The sequence below is a fragment of the Ceratotherium simum genome, chromosome 14 (assembly GCF_057802395.1).
Source record: "Ceratotherium simum simum isolate JZ-2026a chromosome 14, ASM5780239v1, whole genome shotgun sequence".
Taxonomy (NCBI): domain Eukaryota; kingdom Metazoa; phylum Chordata; class Mammalia; order Perissodactyla; family Rhinocerotidae; genus Ceratotherium; species Ceratotherium simum.
In genome coordinates this window covers 63,622,845-63,646,266 of record NC_141913.1, presented here as the reverse complement: position 1 = coordinate 63,646,266, position 23,422 = coordinate 63,622,845, and the positions used below count along the sequence as shown (strand labels likewise).

At 46.9% G+C, this 23,422-nt stretch overlaps 1 protein-coding gene across 7 annotated transcripts; it reads right to left on the bottom strand.

The window, feature by feature from the left end:
- Positions 1-3,151: 3,151 nt before the first annotated feature.
- Positions 3,152-23,175, bottom strand: SALL3 (spalt like transcription factor 3). Of its 7 annotated transcripts, none has more exons than XM_087439357.1 (5): positions 22,704-23,175; positions 14,039-14,094; positions 11,649-11,751; positions 7,513-11,009; positions 3,152-6,149 (listed from the first exon to the last, which is right to left on the bottom strand). In XM_087439357.1, the coding sequence occupies exons 3-5, from the start codon at positions 11,680-11,682 to the stop codon at positions 5,718-5,720; spliced, it is 3,963 nt and encodes a 1,320-aa protein (XP_087295483.1). In that variant the 5' UTR covers positions 11,683-11,751; positions 14,039-14,094; positions 22,704-23,175; the 3' UTR covers positions 3,152-5,717. The 7 variants fall into 7 exon arrangements, with proteins under 7 accessions (XP_087295483.1, XP_087295484.1, XP_087295486.1 ...); XM_087439358.1 differs by lacking the exon at positions 22,704-23,175 and adding an exon at positions 22,048-22,259; XM_087439360.1 differs by lacking the exons at positions 11,649-11,751; positions 14,039-14,094 and having other exon boundaries at positions 7,513-7,853; positions 8,070-11,009; positions 22,704-23,171.
- Positions 23,176-23,422: the final 247 nt, after the last annotated feature.

The window sequence follows — 23,422 nt, the reverse complement described above, 5'->3', positions numbered from 1 at the left end:
CTATCAGAGTGGAGAGTGAAGGAATCACTCACGCTTCTCTGTAAAAATTCCAGTTCACAGGTCATTCTGTACCTTCCTATGTGTATCACACCAACTCAGAAAGTATTTGGCGGTGATTACAAAATTCCACGTTCACGAATAATTACATTTGGAACTACCGTCTCCAGACATTTATTCCGAGTGTGGATCACGTTGAGTGGTTTCTCCTGATGTGGACAGGTCCTCACACTGGTCACTCCATGGGCATGAACTACAAGTCACCTTCCATGCAATGACGGCAAGAACTGGTGACACACAGAACACGACTGAACTCTCCCACCACGGGCGTCTCTGTCTTCCCTCCTGACTCACCACCTCTCTGATTCTTGTCCACTGGGTTATTCCTGTCTTAATAAAACACTGAATTCAGTCACAAATGGATGAACTAGAGCCAGAGCTGCCCAGATAGAATCTGTAATACTTCCAAAGAAGTTAGAACAAAAAATGCAGACACGGTTATAAGTTAGGACAGGAAAACCAATGTTAATAGTTAGGGGAAAAACAGTAAGCAATACCACTGCTTTAAACTGTAAACTCTTCTGAATGTGTATATATCTGTATCTGTCATCTTAATGAGGAGCTGTATGTGTACTTGTGTGTGCAAAAAACAAAAAACACTGTGTGTGTGTGTGTGTGTGTGTGTGTGTGTGTAAGATCAGCCCTGAGCTAACATCCATGCCAATCCTCCTCTTTTTGCTGAGGAAGACTGGCTCTGAGCTAACATCTATTGCCAATCCTCCTTCTCTTTTTCCCTTTTTCTCCCCAAAGCCCCAGTAGATAGTTGTATGTCACAGTTGTACATCCTTCTAGTTGCTGTATGTGGGACGCCGCCTCAGCATGGCCAGAGAAGCGGTGTGATGGTGCGCGCCTGGGATCCGAACCCGGGCCGCCAGTAGCGGAGCGAGCACACTTAACCGATAAGCCATGGGGCCGGCCCCAAAACGCTTTTAAGAGACTCTTTTCTGATAGAAAATGCAGTAAGCATAACGTTCACAGAGCTTCATTTTATTTTACCTTAAATATAGCTGCATTTCAAAAAGCTTCAATAAATTCAATGATTTAAAAAAAAAATCAAAGATACCAATACATTTTTCATGGTCCAAAAATGAGTCCACATGTTTTCTTTAGCAAAGTCATTTGTAATAAATTTTTGATATTTATATTCATAGGTAATCATTTGTATTTTCTCTCTACGTAAATACTGTCAATTTGTCTAGTGAATTTTGGGGGGAAAAAAGGTGTTCATTAGCGGTAGTTCTTTAAAAAAAACCACTGAATTTTAGAAGTGGAAAGAATTTTAATATCATCAAATTCTACCCTGTTCTCACAGATCAGGAAGCACAGGGAAGGAGGCAAGGCGGCTTCAGCTGCCACACGGCAGAGCCAGAGTGAGGAGCTGGAGTGAGGAGCCAGCCGGCCCTCGCCCTCCGGCCCCCACCAGAGTGTGCCAACCTGGATGGTGCATGGTGATGCTGACACACCCCGAGCCCGTGAACTTGCCACAAAACTGGTGCCGGGAGAAGGGCAGCAGAGCGCCTGCTGGCGATTTCAGTGAAGAGTTCCCTTCATGAAGAATGGTGAGATAACACTCAACGTTTCCCACTGAGGTGAAAGGGAAAAGAGGGATTTAATTTTTTTTCCCTAGTTTTGCGTAGAATGTTCTGTAGATCGAATGTTAACACAGCTAGAAGCCGGCACGCAGACCTGCTAACACAGATGTTTCAGAGCCTCCGTCTTCCAGAGGCTCTGGGTCATGACAAACTCTTCAGGAATAAACCAGGGCTGGCTGTCTACCTCGACACCAGTCATGAGCAAATGAGCACAGGATGCCAACACGAAAGAGGGAAACCCCAGGCCCACAGGTTGGCTGGCGTGCTAGTAAGGTGACGGGCTGGACACAGAATTCCACGTATGTGACATTATCTCTGCTGCAAGCAGCCACTGGAGGAAAGAAATGAGGGGTTTGGACTTGTGTGGCATCAGCCAGCCAGCCAAAGTAAATACAGTAACGTGAAGTTGGTGCGGCCGGAGCAGTGCACGCCACCCAGTAACAAAGCAGCGCCCTGCCATCTGCGTGGCTTTGTCAAGCTCCAGGAGCAGCCGGGCGGGGCCCGCCCAGCAGAGGAGAGCAGGCGGCCACGCTGCCCTCACTTTTCCACAGGGAACTACCATTGGAGAATTTAAAAACAATTGCTTTTTAGCCCTTTAGCAATACTTTTTAATTAGTTTAAAATGTTAATGGTTCCTGTAATGAACTTAGAATATATTGAAATAAATAATTTTTAGGGATTGTTGGCATTTATGATCCCTTGATATATGGCCTAAGCAAGGAGAGCTGATATCAGAAAGAAGTAAATATCCAGGCTTGTTAGGCCGAAACACCTCGGGTGTTACCCTGGAAATATTTTTGAAATAAAATGTAGGAAAGATGGATTTACTTCTTAATTTATATTATTTTAAATGGTTGTAGGAATCTTTGCTATTTCTTTACCATTTTTTAAAAAAATATTGAATTTACTATTTCATTTAGCTGATTTATAGCTCAAATGTCTATTCTAGCACTGACATCCACAAGGCTGAACCTCCAAGGCTTACGGTACGTGCTGGAAGGGTGGCCTGAGCAGTTAGTTCAGTGGTCAGCACATTTATCAATCCTTTATAATCACCAGGCACTTCCCAGATAAAAGTTACCGTGGCTTCTGGGTATCAGTAGTTATTTAAAATAAGAAGAAGAAATGGGTTGTATATGTTGAAATCCAGGAGCCATTAAATTATGTAAAGTTTTAAATCCTATCGAACATCATTGGTGAGGCAAAGATTCTTCTACGGCAAAGGACACCCTCCCTCTGGACCAGCAGACAGGAGGAGCTGACATCTGTGAACCCACAGAGCTGTCCGTGGGCACAGCGGCTTCTCCTTCCCAAGTCCTTCCTGTAACTGGAAGGACAGCTGTTTATTTTTCAAGTGACCCAAAGAGCCGTCATCTTCACTTAATGCCTCGATGGGAAGGTAATTCAGGGTGTAGTCATTTTTGGACACTGCCAGCAGGCTCTAACGATTAGCTATTTTCTACTATATCTTCTTCCATCACAGATGTAAAAAAAAAACACAATTAAGAGGCTGCATTTTTATTTTATAAGAAAGTGAAAAATAAATATTGCAAGACCAATTGACATACACTTAGATATCGCTAAATCTAAGCTGTCAACCTCGGTGACTTTCCTCGGAGAAACACCACGGATACACATCCACCATAAAAGACCATAACCTCAAATTTCATTTTCGCAATTAGAATAATCAAGGAACACAATTCAGAAATAATATTACATCCTGCATTTTATTCAATTCCATATGACAAAAATAGTAACCTAGACTAAGACATCCATTTCAATTAGCAGATGTGTCGAGCCACAGATTTTATCATAAAAAATATTGGATCTAGAGAACGATTCCCAGCTGGTTCAGGGAGGCCACCGGCCCCACATGGTATTGCAATAGAAAAATAGTGTCTCTCTTCACCATGCAGAGAGGGGTGGCCCAGCCCTGACACAGACAGGCTCAGTCTCACCGTCCCTCCACGAGCCATCTTATTTACAACACTGTACATTCCTCTTTTTGTAAGTTATGTACACATCCTTTTGGGAGAAGAGAAGACACTACATGGTACCAAATACTAACCAAAAAAAAATCCACACCAAAAAGGACACAGATAAATAATAACACATTCAACCGCTGAAACACAGCAACATTAGGCCACCTCAGCCTTCTTTTCCCAATGCCAAGACCCCTTGTCCACCCCACTCGAGATGGTACAACGGGGGCATGCTCCATCTCGTCACCGTGGGAAACAGAGCTGTAGAGTTCAATGTTCATTTCTGATAGAAATTAACAGCTAAGTCTGCTTATTTATGAGTCTTCAAAATGCTTTTTGTTCAATGACTCGATGTGATTGTGTTGTTGCTGCAGTTGTGTTGGAAAGATTGTCCTATTTTTCTGTTTCAACAGACGACTTCACCGTCTGATTCCTTCTTCAGGGGCACACACTCCTTGCACTGTCACCCAGCTACCCATGACACCTCTGCAACAGTGTTGGTGGAGAAGGTCCACAGTCAGACCCCAGCACGCTGGCACCGCACAAAATGAGGTAGAGCTCACGACCGCACCCGTGCAGGCTCCGAACTCAGCCCCCCGTGCCCGTCAAGGGTCCCTTTCCTTACTTGAAGCAGTTTAAACGAAGTCACTAGCTTAAGACTGAATTCTGACTAATCAGATGACATTGTGCTTTGTTTTCATCTGAGAAGATAATAAATAAATCAGGAACTCGGAGAATTTCCCACTTATGACCGATTATACTGCCAGACACCCGATATTTCTTCTCAGTTCACTGTACATAATAACCAGTACTCGCAGGCAGTCAGAATCCTGTTCGTGGGTGTGTGAGAAAGAGACAGCAAAGATCACAGTAAAATTATACCTACACAATGACCCTTAGTTAGTTCCTGGCTTGTATGGGCGTCACAGTCCTAAGATTAATGCATCCAAGTTTTGTCAGCGGTGGTCAAGTTTTTAAATGGGCTTTGTAGAAAAGTTAAATAAATCATTTTAATTCAAGAAATGGCAGGCCCTAGTTTACTGAGGAAATGACAAGTGTTGGTGGCTTTTCTGTTTAAGTGGCATAGATTTCTCATATTGTTTGACCTTAAGACAAAACAAGAAATTATAACTTTTTTTTCATTTTCCTTAAACCAAAGTACTATTTATAAAATAGTTTACAACTTTTTAAATTTTCAAATTATAGATAAACCTCCCTAATACAAAATACTAAAAGTGCAATAGTATAAATTAAGAGTTTGCAACCACATTATACAAACATTACCTTTTATTGTACAGCTTTGATAAGGTGAAATATTTACTCACAACTGTTTATAATGTTGTGAATAATTTACGGTGACGTTTGTCTGCAACTTGTGCCCAATCACTGGGCTACAGACTACACTAGAGAACAACTGTCCACATAGCAGCTACAAACATTTAAATTAAAAAAAAAAAAAAAAAAAAGGCTTGTTACTGACAGGTACTTGCACACAATAGCATGCTATCTTTCCCAACAGAACTTCACAATTTTGCCTGCACTGAAATAATCCACTTATTTATAGTAAAACAAATCTTGCTTTAAAAAAACAAAATCACACAGCCAGATGTATTCTGCAGTACAAAAGTTTCCTTTAAAGTTGGGGCTGTATTGTCTGTTACCCGCATAATCTTAACATTATAAATACTATAGACAACAGTACTGCCATGAGACACAGCGTGGGGAGTACTGGACCATGTCTTTAAGATAAGAGTTCTAAAAACAGTTCAAGTTTCTAACCAATTCGAACAAAACCATCGAATGAGTTTCACTAGAATATCGCAGGGGACCCCCCTCTCCTTCTCGGGGATTATTAGGTTTTAGGAGAAACGAAGTGGATGAGGTCTGAGCCCTTTCCATTCCCAAGGCGGTTTCCCAAGGACTTCTTTTTTTTTTTTATAAATTTATTTAAAAGGTTGCAGAGTTCTCAAGAACAGTCAAGCTCGCTGTGGAAAGAAGTACCACCCAGCGCCTGTGAAACACCCTCTCAGCAGTCACACCTCACAGCGCGCACAGGGACAGAGCAGACGGACGGAGCCGTGCACGGCTAGTTAATGCCAATTTCCTTGTTGTCCTCAATAAACCTCGTGAATGGACGGCTGGCTCCCGTGTCGGAGTTTGTTTTGTCCAAACCCACGATGGGCGGGCTATTGCCGGTGCGCGCTTTGTCCATCCCCGTGGTCAGGGAACCCAAGGGGGGGATGGCGCTGCCGCCGAGACTTACTGGGAGCTGGGGGATGCCTCCGTTTTGGATGACGGAAATCTCGTTGTTCTTCATGGCCAGACCGTTTGTGATCGCTGCGGCATACTGGTTCCAAAAACCGGGGTCGACGTTCATGGCTCGTGCTGCCAGATCCTTCTGGAACATTTCTGAGAACTTCAGGGCGTCACCACCTAGCAGAGCCATGGGGTTTTCCACTGACAGGCGGCGGCCGCGCCTCGCAGGAGCGTTATTCCACATGTGCGTGCCCATGTGCACCTGTGTGTGAGACACGAGAGACAACCCGGGAGTGAGCAAGCCCCGCCCAGAGGCCGCGTGCTCCTGTCTCCACAGCTCACAAGTGTCACCGAGAAACTCAGTGTAACCTTTTCAGTCTTTTTCTTTTCCCCATCCTAAGCATTAGTTTTGGGACAACACAGTCTTGTTATGTGACCTCTTCTGAGACTCTTATAATTAAACATGCAACATTGCCTTTTATTAAATACATAAAGCAAAACCAGCCGATGCGTTAATGAACGTCTCTCTCAGTTGACAAACCGATAGCATAATTTCTCCCTCTAGTGAGACCCACAAAGCCACCCAGAGGATGTTCCAGAGCTCAGAGGACACAGGGCCTCGCCCTCTGCTCCCTGAGGCCCGCGTCCTTTGTGCCTCTCCCGCCCCCTTAAAACTGTCTTCTACTCGGAACTCTTGCCTCACCGCGCCTCCTGCCTCTGCTGCTTTCTCCCAAACACGGAGGAAACACCTGGGGCACCTGTGGTCAGCAGAGACCTCAGGCGGCTCTTATCCTACGAAGAAGGAGAAGCCACAGGTACTGATCTCTTCACGGTCTCTGAAGAGGTCACCGAGACCCAAACAGGCACGTGACGTAGATGGGGAGTGGCGCTCAGCTGCGAGTGGGAACACGGCCCGGACATGTCCTCTAGCACCCCTCACACACTCCACCCTCCGAGGGAACGTGCAGTGTGACTATCATCTTAAATGTGAGCACAAGGCCGCACTGTCATATTCTGGCCCTCCTGCTGAGAGGCTTTTCACAAATGCCCACAGCCCCTCTCCGCAGCCACGTGGACAAAACCATAGGACCGGCCTCTGGCCTCTGGGCAGGATTTGCATTATTTGTATCACGTGCAAGCGTTTATTAACGGCCCAGTTTATCTTGTTATGAGTGTTCCACCAAATTCAAGACAGCGATGGCCCTGGGCCTGGCCGCCCACTGGCAAACTGTGTGTCACCCCCAACATGATGCCACCACCCCCAAGATGCACAAGCCCCTTGAGGGAAGGCCAGGCCTGCACGGGAAGGCAAGCCCCTCGCTACAGCTGGATGCAGGCCCACCTCCATGAGTGTGCACACATGCACACGTGGGTGCATGTGCACATGAGCACAGACAGGCTGCACACACACCCCACACTATACACTTGTGCACGTGCACACAATGCATGACATTACACACAAAATACGTGTACACACCACTCACAAGTACACGCACATGCACTCACCCACACGTGCACACATACCACACAGGCACACACAGCGCTGTCTCTCGCGGGCTCCCCAGCCTCTTGGGCCCTGGCCGGGACCTCAGCGGAAGCCCCGCCTGCTGCGCCTGCACCCTTACCTTGAGGTTGCCCTTGGTGGTGAACGCCCTGCCACAGATGGTGCAGCCGAACGGCTTCTCCCCGGTGTGGGTGCGCTCGTGGATCTGCAGGGCGCTGGCTGAGGAGAAGGTCTTCCCGCACGACTGGCAGTTGTGCTGCTTGGGCGTCCGGCGCGGCGGCGGGGCCAGCATGGGCGCGAGGCCGGGGCTCATCACTGTCTGCGGCCCGGCGGGCACCTGGACTGCCGCCGGCAGCGCCGGGCCCTCGCCCAGCGCGACGGCCTTGCTGTGCCCGTTCACCTCCATTTTGATCATGGCAGGCGTGGAGGCGGCGACCAGGCTAGGAGAGCTTTGGCTGGGACCTAGAGCAAAGTTGGGGTCAAGTAACTGAGAAGGCAGCTCTTTCAACTTGTGGGTCAGTAAGTGCTGCTTTAAATTACCCATAGTGGAGCACCCGCGCCTGCAGACCGCACAGACAAACGGACGCTCCTTAGTGTGGCTGCGGTGGTGGATTTCCAACGCGCTCCTGCAAGCAAAAGGCTTGGCACAGACACGACACACAGCGCTGTCACACTTACCCCGTTCTCTGCTCAGGAACAGCAGGCTAAAGGGGGCCTCCTCCTTGATGGCCGGCCGGCCGGGGTGGGTGGCCGTCAGGTCCAGCGCGCCTCCGTTTTCGGGGGCAGGGGGTGGACTGTCTGGCCTCTCGGTCTTGAGAGGTATCTCCTGGGGCTCCTCCTGGTGGCCGAGGCCGGGGGACTTGGAGTGCAAACTCTCGCCGTTGCTGTTCACGGGGGACAAGGCCTGCATGGAGGACGATGACTCGGACAGGGCCGGACTGCCTGCACTCCGGCTCTCCAGGTCGCCCCCGGCAGATGAGGAGTCATTGCTCAGGCGGTCGCTCTCCCCGGACCCGTTCTCCACAGACTTCAAGGCGGTCAGCTGCGGACAGCTCATGACAGAGTCGATCATTTTCATCTGGTTCTCCAGGGCTGCGATGCTGGAAATGACGGACGGTGGGGAGGGTGGACAGGAGCCCGAGAAGGACGGGAGTGGCTGGGACAGGTCACCAGCCGTGTCCTTCAGCTCGGCGTCCTCCTCCATGGAGTTCTCGTCCATGTCGTCGTCGTAGCTGCTCAGGGCTTCCGCGGCCTTCTCGTCATACGGGAGCTCAGCGTCCATGGCGTCCTGGAAGCCTTCGGGCAGCGGGGTGTTTGGGATCTGCCCCCCCATGTGCATGCGGATGTGCTGCTGGAGGACCACGGCGTTGGTGAACTTCTTTTGGCAGATGGGGCAGGAGTGCTGCACACGCAGGGGCGGCTTGGCGCGGTGCACCCCAAAGTGCGTCTTCAGGTTGCCTTTGGTGGTGAAGGCGCGCCCGCAGATCTTGCACTTGAAGGGCCGCTCCCCCGTGTGCGTCCGGTAGTGCATCTTCAGGGCGCTCTGGCAACTCAGCACGCGGTGGCAGATGACGCATTGGTTGGGGTCCGTCATCTTCTTGTCGATGTTCTCCACCAGCTGCTGCAGCTTGGAGGTCTCCGATGTCTGCATGGAGTCCAGCAGCCCTCCGAAGGGGAACTTCGCCCTGAACTGGTCAGAGCCGGCCGGGAGGACTGGGCTGCAGAGGCCTGTGGATACACTGCTGTCCGTGAGGGCAGTGGCGGCCGATGTGGACACGGTGGAGACCTGCCCGCCAGCGGGGACATGCCCTGCCCTGGCGTTTGCGCAAGGCAGGCTCACGTGCTCAATTTTGGTCAAAGACCCACCGAGCACTGGCTGCGGGGACTCCGCGGTCACGGGGATGCCTGGCTCGGAGCTGTTGAGGCCAGGGGACAAAGAAGTGCATTCGCTGGACGCGGGCGAGGGCCGCTGTGGGGAGCGGCTGGCGGGGGTGAGGCTGGGGGAGTCGGCATAGCTGCTGACGCCGGGGAGAGTGGGCGGGAGCTGCAGGCTGACCGACGTGGGCACCGTGGGCAGCACGGGCTTGCTGTCCAGCCAGGTGGTCACTGGCTTCTCTGGAGGCAGCGACATCCCGTAGGGAATTCCAGAGCAGGTGGGCACATTGTCCAGGTACTCCGGGACGGGGTAGGGGTTCATCTGGATGTGGGGGTACTTCTCCTTGTGCCTCTGGAAGTGGACCTTCAGGTTGCCCTTTGTGGAGAAGCGGTTTCCGCAGATGTTGCACTTGAAGGGCCTCTCGCCGGTGTGGGAGCGCAGGTGGATCTGCAGGGCGCTGTCGCTCCCGAACACCTTGGCACAGAACCTGCACTTGTGCTTAAAGAAGGGGTCCTCAGCGCTGGCCTTGGGCTCGAACACGGACACGTTTGGGGGCTTGCCCTTGCGGTGCTTCATGAGGGCCGACAGGGGGTCCAGTGCGTTGGCCGTGGCCGCGATGCTGACCAGCGGGTTAGGGAAGATGACGCTGCTGGCGGTGGTCTGAGGTAGAAGTGGGTTTGGCAGGCTGGGGGCTGAGCTGAGCAGTGGTCCAGGCCCCAGGGTGGGGGGTGTGGAAGCGTTCTGCGGCTGCGAGGAGCTGCTGGAGGCGCTGGCCGCCGGGGCCGGGGCAGCGGAGGCCGGGGCTGCACTGGAGGACACCGGCCCGCCGGACTCGGGGACAGAGGGGTCCCCACTGGGAATGTGCGGGGTGCTTGCTCCAGACGCCGGCTGTGACAGGTGCTGGGGGCCCTCGTAGGCCACCTGCTGGGCAGCAGGGCCTGGCGCTGTGGGGGCAGAGGGGGGCCCGGCAGAGAGCTGCAGGGCCGAATGGGTGGCCAGCCCTTGGAGCTGGCAGGAGGCTGGCACTGGGGTGTTCTGAGCCGCTGAGGCTGCCCCGGGGTTCAGTGGTGGCCTGAGGGGCTGGCGGTTCATCATGGCCACCTGGCTGCGGATCTGCTCGATGAGCTGCAGCTGGTGGATCTGCTGCTGCTGCAGGGCCATCAGCTGCTCCAGGATCATGGGGATGGCCACTGTGGTCACCCCACTGCTGGATCCCACACTGCCTGCAGCCCTCGCATTCTGGGAGAACTGTGCAACGGCCACCTTGGTGCTCAGGAGGGTCTCTAACGTCACATTAGTGTTTGGCATGCTGTACGTGGTCACAGGTGCCGGTTCGGGGATCTGAGGTAGAGGCGGCTTCCCTGTGTGCGAGGGGCCTGGGTTCTGGAAGCTTCTTTCTCCAGAGGGATCTGCTTCCATGGGCTCTTCCTCCTTTTCTGGGGCCCTCACGTCAACGCCCTCACCGTCCTCAGGGGGGGCCGCCTCCTCGGCAGCCTCGCTCTCTGTCTGGTCACTGGGAGAGCTGGCCGGAGAAGGTTCTGGAAACTCTTCCGAGGGCGGTGCCGGCTCATCCTCGCTCACGATCAAGACCAGTGGGTTCTTAGTGCAGCTCTTCTTGTGCTCCAGGAAGTCTGTCCACTTGAAGAATTCCGCACAGCACTTCTCACACACGTTGGTTTCTTCGCTTCCACTTCTGCCCTCGTTCCCACTGTCACCTTCATCGGCGCCTTCACCCGGGACGGCTGGAAACATCAAGAGATTACATCAGCCAGCGGCTTGCCAGACAACCTGCCCTCCATTTCAAAATTTTGCACATAAGTAAAATCAATATTTTTTATTTTGTACAAATTACCCCACTTCAACATTTCTGGCATCCCAGCGTGGGCATTCTATGACTCCTTCTAGCCAGCTAATCATTTTCTTAGCACAATCCATCAAATTATGAGGCGCTATCAATTGTGGATACTGCTTCTTAATGAAATTCCATAGAAGCCATTGATTTCCAATATTTTCATACAAGCCGCAGCCACCCTGTCTGTTGGGTACAAAGCCAGCTTTCGACGGGCTCATTAGGATCCCCCTACCATCGGGCTTCCTCATTTCCAGCAAAATTAGAGATGCCTTTGCCAGTTCACTTAACATTGCTAAACTAATCTGTAACCTTTCAAACTCACGTCAGCACCTGACAGCGGAGCTGGCCACTGTGGCTCTCGTGGGCTCGGACCTTGGAGATTTATTATCTTTATGCAGCACGGAGACCTTACAGATTTAATGTAATCCTATAGAACCTTTCAAACCAATGGGCATTTATTTCATGTAGGAAATTTCAGCTAAATACTTTCATTTATAAATGTAACAAAGAAAATATAAGCACTTCTTACATCTTTGCTCAGAAAAACAACCTTCCCGATGCATGTTCGATTAACAAATCAATCCGGCTTCTTTTTCAGTCTTCTGTCCTTTCCCTTCAGACAGGGTCCATTTCTACATGTTAGGATTTGCCAAATGAATATCATCAATATAGTCCAGGCCTAAAATTAATCATGTTTAATACAACTAATTGGCTCTGTCAGATGCAATATTTCTTGGCGAAATGAACCAAAATTATATGTTATTGTGATTAGCCAATAGAGTTCAGCGATTTGTTAACAAACTAGAAATTATATATTTAAAGTTCATTTATGTTGATATGTTTAACATGAGAATGTTGTAGTCAGACACACTTTTTGTACCTATTTTCATCTATTCTCATAGAAAGACTTAGCAAATTATATGCTTGTGCCATAGTGGAAAACCCTGTAATTGGTTACACATGTTTAATTACTGTTGTAGGCGGCTACTTCCTGCCTGCCTTTACCCTCTTGTGCCGAATAACAACCACGTTTAATGAACAATTCCAATTCACACCTGATCAAATAAATAGCTATACAGGAATGAGAAACCAACATACGATAACATTTCTAGTCCTATTTTTCTGGTGGTGGGGGGGAAGGTCATGTTCAATAATCACTGGGGCTCCACGTGCTGGCCTGGATATTCCTGACTTGCAACAGCCTCTCGTCAACTTACAGACGGAGGGACAGCATCAGATCAGTTTGAACAGAGACCAAGGACAGCTGTGCATCAGCCCTTTGTTACTGTGCACAGCCCACCGAGAGAACAAACATCCTCAGGTTTGTGTCCCGGAAATGATGTTATAACACCAACAAATGTATTTGCTAAGAAGTCTCCAGATTTATTCTTTCAGGGTTTTGGAAAAAGAATAATTTGGCACTTATTTCAGTAGGGAAATTTGATTTCTAAAAAATACCCTGTAAAAACATTTGGTCCCTCTACTGGAAAAGAAAATAAAAATATTTTTTCCAGGCTAGTCTGCTGCTCTCCATGAGGCCATTATTTCCAGGTAATTTATACATGCCTTTAAAAAATTATTAGCAGTGTTCAATTAGCATTTTCTTAACTGGCTAAACCATTTGGAGGGGAAAAGAAGTTAGAGCTTGCAGCCCATAAAGACCTGCTAGACTTTTAAACTAAATTCAGTGCTGAAGATCAGACTGCAAGAAGCCTCATTACTGTAGGAAGGACGGAATGTAATAGGTATCTGTAATGAGGGTTAGTATAGCTGGAAGCAGACACAGCTGATTTATACTGCAGATAGGCACACTGACAAAATAAACACGCCGAGGACTTAACTTTGCTCAGTGTATGCAAAACCTAATTTTAAACCTGCTAAGGTTATGGAACAGGGCAAAAAAACCCCAAACTAAAATCATCAGATAAACAATTTCTTAATGATTAATAAGAAATAAAAGCTTCTCAAATCCTAATCGTGTATTTAAAGAATTACCACACAATGCAAAGGACCTCTACTTTTAAATTTCTTTATGATAATGGAATGTTCTTCTGCAGACCCATATATTAAAAAAGTCTAAGTGGCCATAAAAGAAAAGTTCCTTTGTATTAAACAATCAAGTTGGAATCAATGTTATACTACATCATAACAATTATAACTATTATAAAGATGGAACAGAATATTTTTAAAAATTCTTTTCCAATATTTTAAAGTTATGATATAAAAGGCCTGCCATAATCCTCATATTTTAATACTTTTTTAAAAGAAAAATACCAAGAAATTAAATATTGCTAATTTCTTGAAATAGAATTCTACCTTTAACTCCTTAGAGGAGATAAAATATATAACCTATATGGTATATAAAAGCATTCACATGGTATATACATTTAAAATTTTACAGTGTACATCTTATTCAAAAAATACTTTTCTTTATATGGAATATGTGTTAGAGAAGTTCACTGAGAAAATGCTTAAAATTAGGTTGATTTCTGGATCCTGTGAAGTGTGTTCAGTGTTGGAAGAACTAACTTACTTAACTGCAAATAAATTTTATCTTCACAAGTGAATATTTCCCAGGTTTTCTTTGTAGCAAACTATGGCAAGTGAAATAGAGAAATACGACCTTGTTTCACACTGTACCTTTTTCTCAAAGGTCTTAAGCAACCCAAACAAATCGCCATTTACGTTAAAGACAAATTTTTACGTTTCCGTTGGTTTTGCATGTTAAGTATTTTTAGGGTTTATCTCCAAATTCATGGAAGTTGGGAAGTGTTCCCACAGGTAATTTCTTTTTCTCCCATTGGCAGGTTTGCAAAATTACAACTGTTTCTCAATCACAGAAATTGTGCATAGAATATTTAAGCACTTTCTACCAAGTAATAAGTCATTCTGTTTAATGCAATAACAACTGATAATTACCTAAACATGATGAAGATATTCTCGTCAAAGTAAAATAACTTTCCACTTGCACTCCTCTAAAATTGAAGAAGGAAAGCAAAATTGAAGAAAATTGTGTAAAAAATGGCATTCTGACCATTTAGACCTGTTAACAGTTCATTATGTGAATGAACCTAAGAAAAACAGACAATATAAGCAAAGTTTCATAATAAATTTGTCTTTTGACTAAAACATTTTAAAAACTACAATTAGTGAAGGAAAAATTCTTCAATAGAATTCAGATCTCTTATTTTGGGCAAATAATCTGGAAGCACCACCTATAATTTTTAAATTGGAGTTTGTGTAAAATATCATAATATGGTCACATTACCTGTTATTCTCAGTTGCTCAGGCTATGAGTGTGTTTCTCTATCAAAATCTGCATGTGATTAGCATTCCATAAAAGTTATAGAGAAGCACAAATTTTATAAGCAGTCTTGACTACAATGAATGGAAATAAAAAGAAACCCTAACATTTCCCGTATGGAATTGAAATTTTGGGTGCATATTTTAAGAAAGTTATTAAACAACAATAAGCACTTCCACTGCATTGACTGGTAGGAAATAACCAAAACGAGCCTATTTTACTAGAGACGCAGCTCTTTACAAGGAGGCAGCCATTGTCCTGAAGTGCAGAGTGAAAGGGCGAGTCCTGACGCAGAGACGGGAGCGAGAGAAATAAAGTTGTGATGCCGGCTTCAAGGGCTCTCCTGGTTACAGGGACCACACGGAGAGTGTTACAGTGTATATGTGCTCATCTGGCAGTATTTGTTCTTTTTAAAAAATGCTTTCTATAACAAGAAAACCCATATAGGAAAAATCCAAATGCAGCTCAAAATTTCATCATATAACTTTTAAAGCCCTTTAATCTTGCCTTGTTTTAAGCCAATATTATGTCGGATTCAAATGAATTCAACCATCTTTTAATTAAATTTACACTTTAAACTGGCCTTTGTGTTCTAAAAATAGAAGACGTTACATCTATTAGTTAATATGGCTTAAAATTTTTATTTCAAGGTAAAACCACGTAAAAACAGTACAAGTTTGAGAAATTTATTTCCAATGCAACTGGAAATTTTTTCTTTCTTAAGGGAGGAATTGAAAAACAAGCATTGTAAATGTTATTAATATCAAAGAAATTTTTTTTTTCTTCATACTGACTGTTCAATGACTAGGAGACCTCAAACTGTAACAGGCAAGGGCTGAGGCAGGAATCTGCAGTCATAAGGGTTATATTACAAGTGAAGAAAGACGGCAACAAATTCACCAGTGACAGAACTTAACCCAGGGCCTCCCATTCTCGGTTCACAGGAACATTCGGTCCAGGTTACTATGTAAAAGTCCCATTCTGATCTGCTGTACTCATTTTGCATCATCGTGAGGCAGAAGCTGTTCTGGGAACAACCCAGCTTTACTAACGTCAAGTACGTCCCAGCCCATGGCTTCAACTGGGGCATGTGTACTTAACGCTGAATCTGTTTTCCTGAACGCAGTCAGGAGGAGGGTGAAGAACAGAGTCTGAAAAATAAAGCTATTTCAGCATAAGAGGAAATGTATAATTAGTTTACAGCTATCCCCACACTTGCTATTTATACTTAAGATTTTCAGGGTTTCTACCTCTATCACTGTTCAAACATTCTTGAGCAAGTTCTATGTTTCTCAGTGCTACACAGAGGGGAAACGGGTCCCACGGCCTTTTAGAGAAAGCCTCTAACAAAAGGATAGCTTCAATGACAGTCTTAAAAATACATGGATTTTTTTTCTTCTCACTAACACACAGAAAATGTTTAACAAAGATGTTCCTATTCTTAGGATCAACTCCTTCAGTGTGAAAGGAGCCCCCCAAACTGTTTCACTGTTCTCTCTGCAGTCATTCCTGGTCTGTTATATAATATACATGTATCGTGTTTTCACTGTCTGTAAAAGCATATTATGCTCCGAGAAAGAATGACGTGTCAGAAGACAGGCAGAATGTTTTCACGCATGGTGAGCTTTTTCAAGCCACAAGTGAAAAGCATTGTTGTAATATACATAAGAATATTTGAGACAGTGCTTTCTTAAAAAATTTCAAACTACCGTTCTTAGCAAGGCTGTTTTATTTTTTCTTTTGGGAGTACAGTGGCTTGTAAATAAGCTAACCAATTACAAAGTAGTAGTAGTAAATCAGTGTTTTATAATTTTACCAACCACAAAATCTCAACTTATTCTGCTACACTTTTGCTACAGATTTTTAATTCCTCACAATTAACAAAAGGAGAAGCAAACTTGTTAAAGTATGGGAGAAGGGATGTTAACTTCTCCACTTTAATTAGTAACTTTAAAAGCCACGTGGGTCTTCAGGAAAAGAAAACGTACTTTCCACTTGGCCTCTACCATCCCTTAAAAATCTAGAAAGCATTTTTCAAGTTTTCCTAAATTGTTAGGAGACACTTATTTTCTTGCAAATTAATTCTTTTTAACTCCTTATGATAGCTTTGAATCCCATAAAGAAAGATGAATTATCACATACTGAGCCCAAGCTGTGAAACAGGAGGAGACAAATAGAGACCCCTACTGTGTTTAACAATGTAGAAGAAATTCCAGACGCAATAGAAAAATTGTGTCCTTTTCCCTAGCCCTCCAAGCTTGTGCGCATGGAGCTGAACGGTGGAGGGCACTCTTGTTATGCTGAACACCAGCACTGACCCGCACACTTGCTTAGGCAACTCAGTGGCCCACATCTCAAATTTGTTAAGTAGCGACCACCTGTGGCACAGTCACCAAATGTCTTCTGTTTAAAACATTTGCAGTTTTTAATCTGTGTGGTGAAGGACCAGGGAGGGAAACACTGTTTCCTTTATGGACATATGCAGATGGAAAGCAGCCACAACACTCACGCTTGTTTTAACTATCTGCCTCGATGCTGTATCACATAATAAGATGTTTGTTACACTTCAAGGTTGCACAATAGTTCTTTCATTTAGATGTTATGCTGTAATCATGCTTATGATGAATACACATATATCACTATCTATGCCTAACGAAAAACACACAAACCTGAAATATGTCAGCCGATGAGAAAAATTTCAATCAATATTCGGTGAGGGGTGAAAACAACGTTTGTGCAGAGTCACTTCTGGTTAAGATGCATATGGTTTAAACTCAGATTTGATATGTGAAATTAAATGTGCTATCTGATGACGTGACTATTTGAAAGTGCCTCTGCTTGCTACCCCACCACTGGTCATTTTTCAAATCCACTATGCCTAAAAATAAACAAATAAGCAAAACCACTTAGACGTATAAACACCTGGGTCTAAACAGCCCTAGAGAAGCACACACTGCAGTGTGTCCAGGAACAGGCTCTGATCAACTGTAACCATCAGAATGCTCGCACTCGGGTTAGGTTATTAAACCATTTCCATCGTTTGTCATCACTTCACCGCGCTGTTCCATTTCTACAGGCAAAGTCTACACATATGCAAAAAATCATCCTGGAAAAGACAGTGCCCTGGGTCGTCGAACCAGTGGCTCTGCATGTATTCAAGTCATACAATCGAGTTATCAAACAGTGCTGCCAAGAGGTCACCCTCGAAGAGAGGACCAGAAATGCAGACGAATTAAGACAAAGTGCCATGGCACCTGCAGGGTTAATTAAACAGTTCAACACGTAATAGCTGCACAAAAGGAAACCGTGCTCGCTTCTTCTTTAAGAACTATAAACACTTGTGCTGAACTAGATGGGCATCTGATAAGCCGTGCAGCGAGGAGCAAACTCTCGGGTCTCTAGTTAACACTCAGATTCAGTGTTAACACTTAATGGAACAGTGTTGAGTCCTGTTGCCAAGGTCAACAGCACAGATGCACTAATTGTATTATGAGCTTGACATCTAGTGGCCACCCCTGGCAGGGCAAAGCAGGCAAAGGTTAAGTCAGCAAGGCTTGTCAAAGCCCTCCTTACCACCCACCTTCAGGGAGAGCCGGTGGGAAGCTGCCAGCACTCTGCACCCACCTCCTCACAGACTGAAGACAACAAGGCTCAATGCTGTGCCGGCTAGAAGGCTTTCTGGGCATGCAAAGGGGGGTAAGGACTCTGGATGGTAAGCATAACTAATCTGGGGGGTGACCGGGGAAGACAGGCCACGGAGGACATGGCTGAGACACCACACTGGCACCACCAGGTCTCCGCGGTGGACAGCGCTGCAGCCTGGAGAACTCTTCCCTCTAATTAAGAAACAAATCAATCCTCAGCTCTAACAGAAATAGAGCCCATTACACTATTTTATCATTTCAATTAATATTTTATTCTTTCTGTAACCTGACATGTCTTACTGGTTTGCTTGGAAATCACAGACAGTTAACTGCATTTGAAACCATAAAGGTGTTTAAATTACAACAGAAAAATCTAAGGATGAGGCTTTTTTTAAATACAAAGGTTTATTTAAAATAATATTAAAACATTCGATTTCTACATAGATTTTATTTACGTCTGATTTTACATGAAATGTGAAGCAACTTAACATATGCTGTAGTTACAAACCTGTCCCCCAGCAGTGGAACTGGCTCTCGTCTTCAGGGGACTAAGATATGCTGGTCTTACCCTGGCAACTAGTCAAGAAATCGTGTGGGAAAATAAAAACTAACGAAACAAAAAAAACCTTCCTGTTATAACTATTTAAAAATCATCCTTCTTGAAACTATTTTGCAGCTTTGAAAGAGAGTACATAACCTCATTAGCAGTTAAGACGACTTTATTTTACTTAACTAAGCCTGTGCCAATACTTATATTTAAGAAAGCTAAATTCCAACTGCCGTTCAGCACACGGAAGGGAAACCTTGGTGAATTCCCCCCAAGAGAAAATGTTCCTAGAGGTACCTTGAGATGAATGGTAAAGCCTCTTAGAGATTGCAGCTGAAAATGAAATCTGACCCACTTTTGCCATCATCTTTGTACACAAAAAATAATCAGCTTGCTAAGTAATTCCTGCTGTGGGTCCATACCTTCCTTCTTTTTCTGGCTCTGAACAAATCTAAAAATATTGGATCATGCATATGTTGTGGAAGTTTAAAATGTACATAAAAATGTTACATAATCAGCTCTTTCTCCAAAGAGTAGGAATTAATTGTAATGCTTTTAGTTGACCACCAAATTATGCATTTTTAAATAGGTTAGGTTTTTTAAATGTTATTTTTAAAATAAATGCTTGCAAATTCTTCCATTCCTTTCCCCCCTCACTTAGTTACTTTTCACCTTCCAGGTTTCAGAGAAAACAATCTGCCTACGAATGTTAGAAAGTGGCTTCTGTATTGTTTCCTTTTGGAATGCTGAATTGTAAATGTGTGTAGCGTGTGTTGGGGGGAGCCACCCAGGCAAACCATGCATATACAGATAAAAGAGAAAAGATCTCCTCACCAAGGGCTGGTGGCCTTCTTCCCCTTAATTTAAACACAGTCTGTGAATACCGCTGGTAAATTCTTAAATCACATGCTCACCACATTTAAAAGGATTTTTAAGATAACCATATGACTGTAAATTGGCAGGAAATAAAAACACACTTTGAAGCAATTAGTGTTAACAAACAAAATACAGGATGGCAAATTGTTTTAAATTATAATATCCTTTTGTTTTTCCTTAAATACATATTTTTTTCTAACGACAATAAAATACATCTTTGCTAAGCCGTATTTTATACGATAAAAGGATAGCAATATTACACCTTTTAAAGGTCTTAGTAGGAGTATAAGGGCTGTTCTGTCATTACAAGTTTTAATTAATTTTTCTTAGAACAATATTCAGCTGGCTCAAAGGATTTCATTAATGGTGGCATATATTTAGCTGCATCCTAAAGCTGCATCACACTTATTTCTAAATTTTCAGAAGCAGGAATGAAATAATTTGCAATTTCAAAAGATAGTTCTTACTGGGAATCTAAACCTCAGTCATCCTTACATTTTTACAACAGGATAACTTTAGAACTTTACGTAAACCATTATTACTTTTTCTCATTCTAAACATATCATCATATTTCATTCCTGCCATGATAAGGTCTGGATAGCACTGAAGCTATTTTTGGATAGCTATCTTTTCATTTCTTCCCTAAAAACCAATGCCTGAAAAATACTAGTCATATTTCTTTTCTTTTTACTGTAAATTAATGTGACTGTGCATCTTTGCCCTCCCATATTATACTAAAAATTTTGCATATGATATTTCTTTTTCACGGCATTATCAATAGCCTTCTATTTCACTGCATGCATCTACTGCTTTAATTAATGTCACAGCAAAGTGATAAAGGAATTATTTACTGCATTTCTAAAACACTGTAAACTAACTTAGCTCACTTATAACTTCACGCAGTCTGTTTATTTCCATTGCATTTAACAAAATTAAAATCTTGAGACCATCTGATTCATGTTGGAGTACTTTAGTTTTCCATTTATCTTTAAAAAGATATTTTACATAGTTATCTTACTAACGACGATCAGCACGACAGAGTAATATATACACAAGCATTCCTTGAGTCCAGAGAGAACAGAGTATCTTTTATGCTCCATGAACAGTCAGCTTCAGAATAATTAAATCACAAAGAACTATTTTTTTAAAATAGTTTGCCTAAACTACCCTTAAAACAATCGAGGAAACACACTACTCCACCAGAGCTCAGCCCCAGACAGGCTATTTCTGGCCTGTTGCAAAATACGATCAGGAACGGTGGTAACATCTTGATTCCAACTCTGAATGACTGTGAAAAACACAGGCTCGACAAAAACTTCAACCCTACGGTGAGCAGAAAACCTGAATATGTTTACCTCTAAATAAATTCAGTAACAACGAGGGTAATTCAAAGGAGAGCTTGTAAATAATTTACTCCATCTTAGGTTTTCAAATACAGGCTCTACATCCCTCAACATGTTTACACTCCTAGGTCCACCATGCTCACATTTCTGAAGTGAAATTAAAAACGAATAGCAGGGCCTCAGCTTCTTAATTGTTAAATACAAGAGGTTTTACTCTATTAATTAAAATATGCTTTAATAAAAGGAGACATTGCACATTTTGATAACGACCCTACAAAGCTGAGAAGTATTTACATTGTTGCATTTTGGGGCGGCTATGAAAGCCGATTTTAAGCTATTCAGGAGCCACAATAATAAAGCTTTAAAATTCCTCACTGGGATGCAATGTAGTTCTTTTGAAGGAAAGACTGTCTTTCTCATTCCGCAGAAATAAATCCATTCATTTGATCGTGTAGTCATTGAGGGCAATACAAAACAAACCAAGTGTGAGAAATTCTATGTGATGAAGTAAACAAAACAAAAAAAATCCATTTCCATGACAAAAAGATTCTTTGTCCTTAATCTACCCACCTTATGCAAGCGTTTCTTTTTAGCATATCTCCTGTTCTAATCTTTAGTGACGAGGCGACACAGATAAGTCTCCCTTACCTCCGCGGCGACAACAAGACCCGGCCGAGTTTACGACTGTACTTAGTTCATGAATTCCCAACCGCGTTACCAGCGCTTTCCCCCTCTCCACTCCGGCGTGATGCACACCCGCTTTGCCGAACTTTACTGCTCTGAGCAGTGAACGCTCACGCCCTTCACGTTGTGCAGTCTACTCACAGTAAACACAAGCCTCTCTGCCTCTAAGCAACTTATAAAAGCTTAATCAAGAAAGTTGTCCGGGTTACTTTCCTAGGGAACCCACTGTTCGGTGTCCGAGCCCGGGGCCGCCCAGGGTCGCCCTGCGCCCCGCCCGCACCTCGGGGACCCTCGCTGGAGGCCGCCGGACTGCAGACTCGGCCCCGACTTTCCGGGGATGAAGCGCCGTGGCGCGGGTCCCCGCCCGGCCCGGCTCCTACCTTCACTCCGGACGGGGAGGACTTCCCACCGCCGGCCGGCTGCGGGCGCATCGGAGAACAGGAAAGGCCCCAGCGGACTTGGAGCCGCCAGAAACATGCCGGGGTCCTACCGCGTGCAAGGACCACCCCCCAGCGCCGCGGCCAGCTTACCCCCGAGTTAATTCCCAAGGCGGCCATTAGAAAGGCCAGGCGACAGTGACTTCCTACTCGCTTCGGGACGGGATCCCCGGTTTGTCAGCGCGCCCCAACCTCGCGGGCTTCGCGGCCCTCGGGGCACTCGAGGCGGCGGCGGGCCGTCCGGGGGAGGCGTAGGCCGGGAGCCCCGTTCCGAGCGCGCACCGCCCTGGGCGCCCGGCACCGAACAAAGCTGCCCGGGCGGCGGGCTCCCCGGCCCGCGTCCAGCGGTAGGTGAGTCGCGGACGCGTCCCCGCCGCTGCGCACGCCCGGGGGACCGCGGTCACCGAGGCCAGCCCCAGCCTGCGGGCACAGAGAGCCCGGGGGGCGGCGCGGAGGCGGCGGCGGCGCGGACCTCTCCCGCCCCCGCCCAGCCCCGCGCGCCGGCCTGCGCTGGGCCGCCTCCGAGCGCAGCTCCAACTCCGCGCGGCCGGGCCAAGTTTCCGCAACTCTCCGCGCCGCGCGCCCGGGCGGAGGACCGGGGCCCCGCGGCCGGCCTGCCCAGGGACAGGTGCCGCGCAGCGGACACGGGCTCCAGGAACCAGGGAACTGTCCCCCGTTCCGCGGCGCGCAGCCGCCCCCGCAGCTCGGCTTCCCCAGACCCCGGCCACCCCGAGGTCCGCGGCCCTCACCGTGCTCGGGAGCCCCGTCCGGCGGCGGCAGCTCCTCGTCGGACTTGAGGTGCTGGGGCTTGGCCTGCTTGCGCCGAGACATGCTGCTAGCGGGGCAGCGGCATCAGCGGGGCGGCCGGCGGGGACGGCGCGGGGCGGCCGGGCGGGCGCGGGGCGCGGGGCGCGGGCGGAGGCGGCGGCGGCTGCGCGGGCCGCGCATGGGGCCGAGCAATTAGGCTGGTGAATAATGCATGGCCATTAGCGGAGGGCCGCGCCGATTGGCCGGCCTCCAGCGGACTCCGGCGGCCTATGCAAATGAGGCCGCGCTCGCAATTAGCGGCCGCGCGGGCGAGGAGGGGCCGGCGCCTGCGGGACCGGGGCGCGCGCGGCCCGGCGCCGCCTCACATCGCGGGCCCCGCGCTCCGGCGCCCAGGTGCGGCTCGCGGGCCCGGAGCGGCCGCCCTGCCCAGGGCGCAGGAGCAAACTTTGGCGGCGTCCGCGCGGCGCCGTCTCCGCCGGCGCGCCGGGCTCGCCGCTTTATAGAGAGTCTGCGCCGCCGCCCGCGCCCCGCGCCGCCCCCCCGCCGCCGCCGGCCGCCCCTCCCGGAGCGAACGGCCGCAGGCAGGGCTCCGGCCCGCGCCTTTGTCTCGCCGGGCCGCCCGGGCGCCGCGCCTCCTGCGCTCCGGGCGCGGAGAGCCGCCGGCCGGCTTCGCTCCTCAGCGGCGGGTCGCGGCGCCGCT

What these genes read in the sequence shown, in the direction of transcription:
- SALL3 (XM_087439355.1), bottom strand. Translation starts at nt 21,994, where the DNA reads ATGTTTCTGGCGGCTCCAAGTCCGCTGGGGCCTTTCCTGTTCTCCGAT. An exon ending in CCTCCCCGTCCGGAGTGAAG is followed by an intron (nt 11,010 to 21,897) that starts GTAGGAGCCGGG and finishes TGATGTTTCCAG; the next exon opens with CCGTCCCGGGTGAAGGCGCC. An exon ending in CCACCAAGGGCAACCTCAAG is followed by an intron (nt 6,150 to 7,512) that starts GTAAGGGTGCAG and finishes TCTCACACACAG; the next exon opens with GTGCACATGGGCACGCACAT.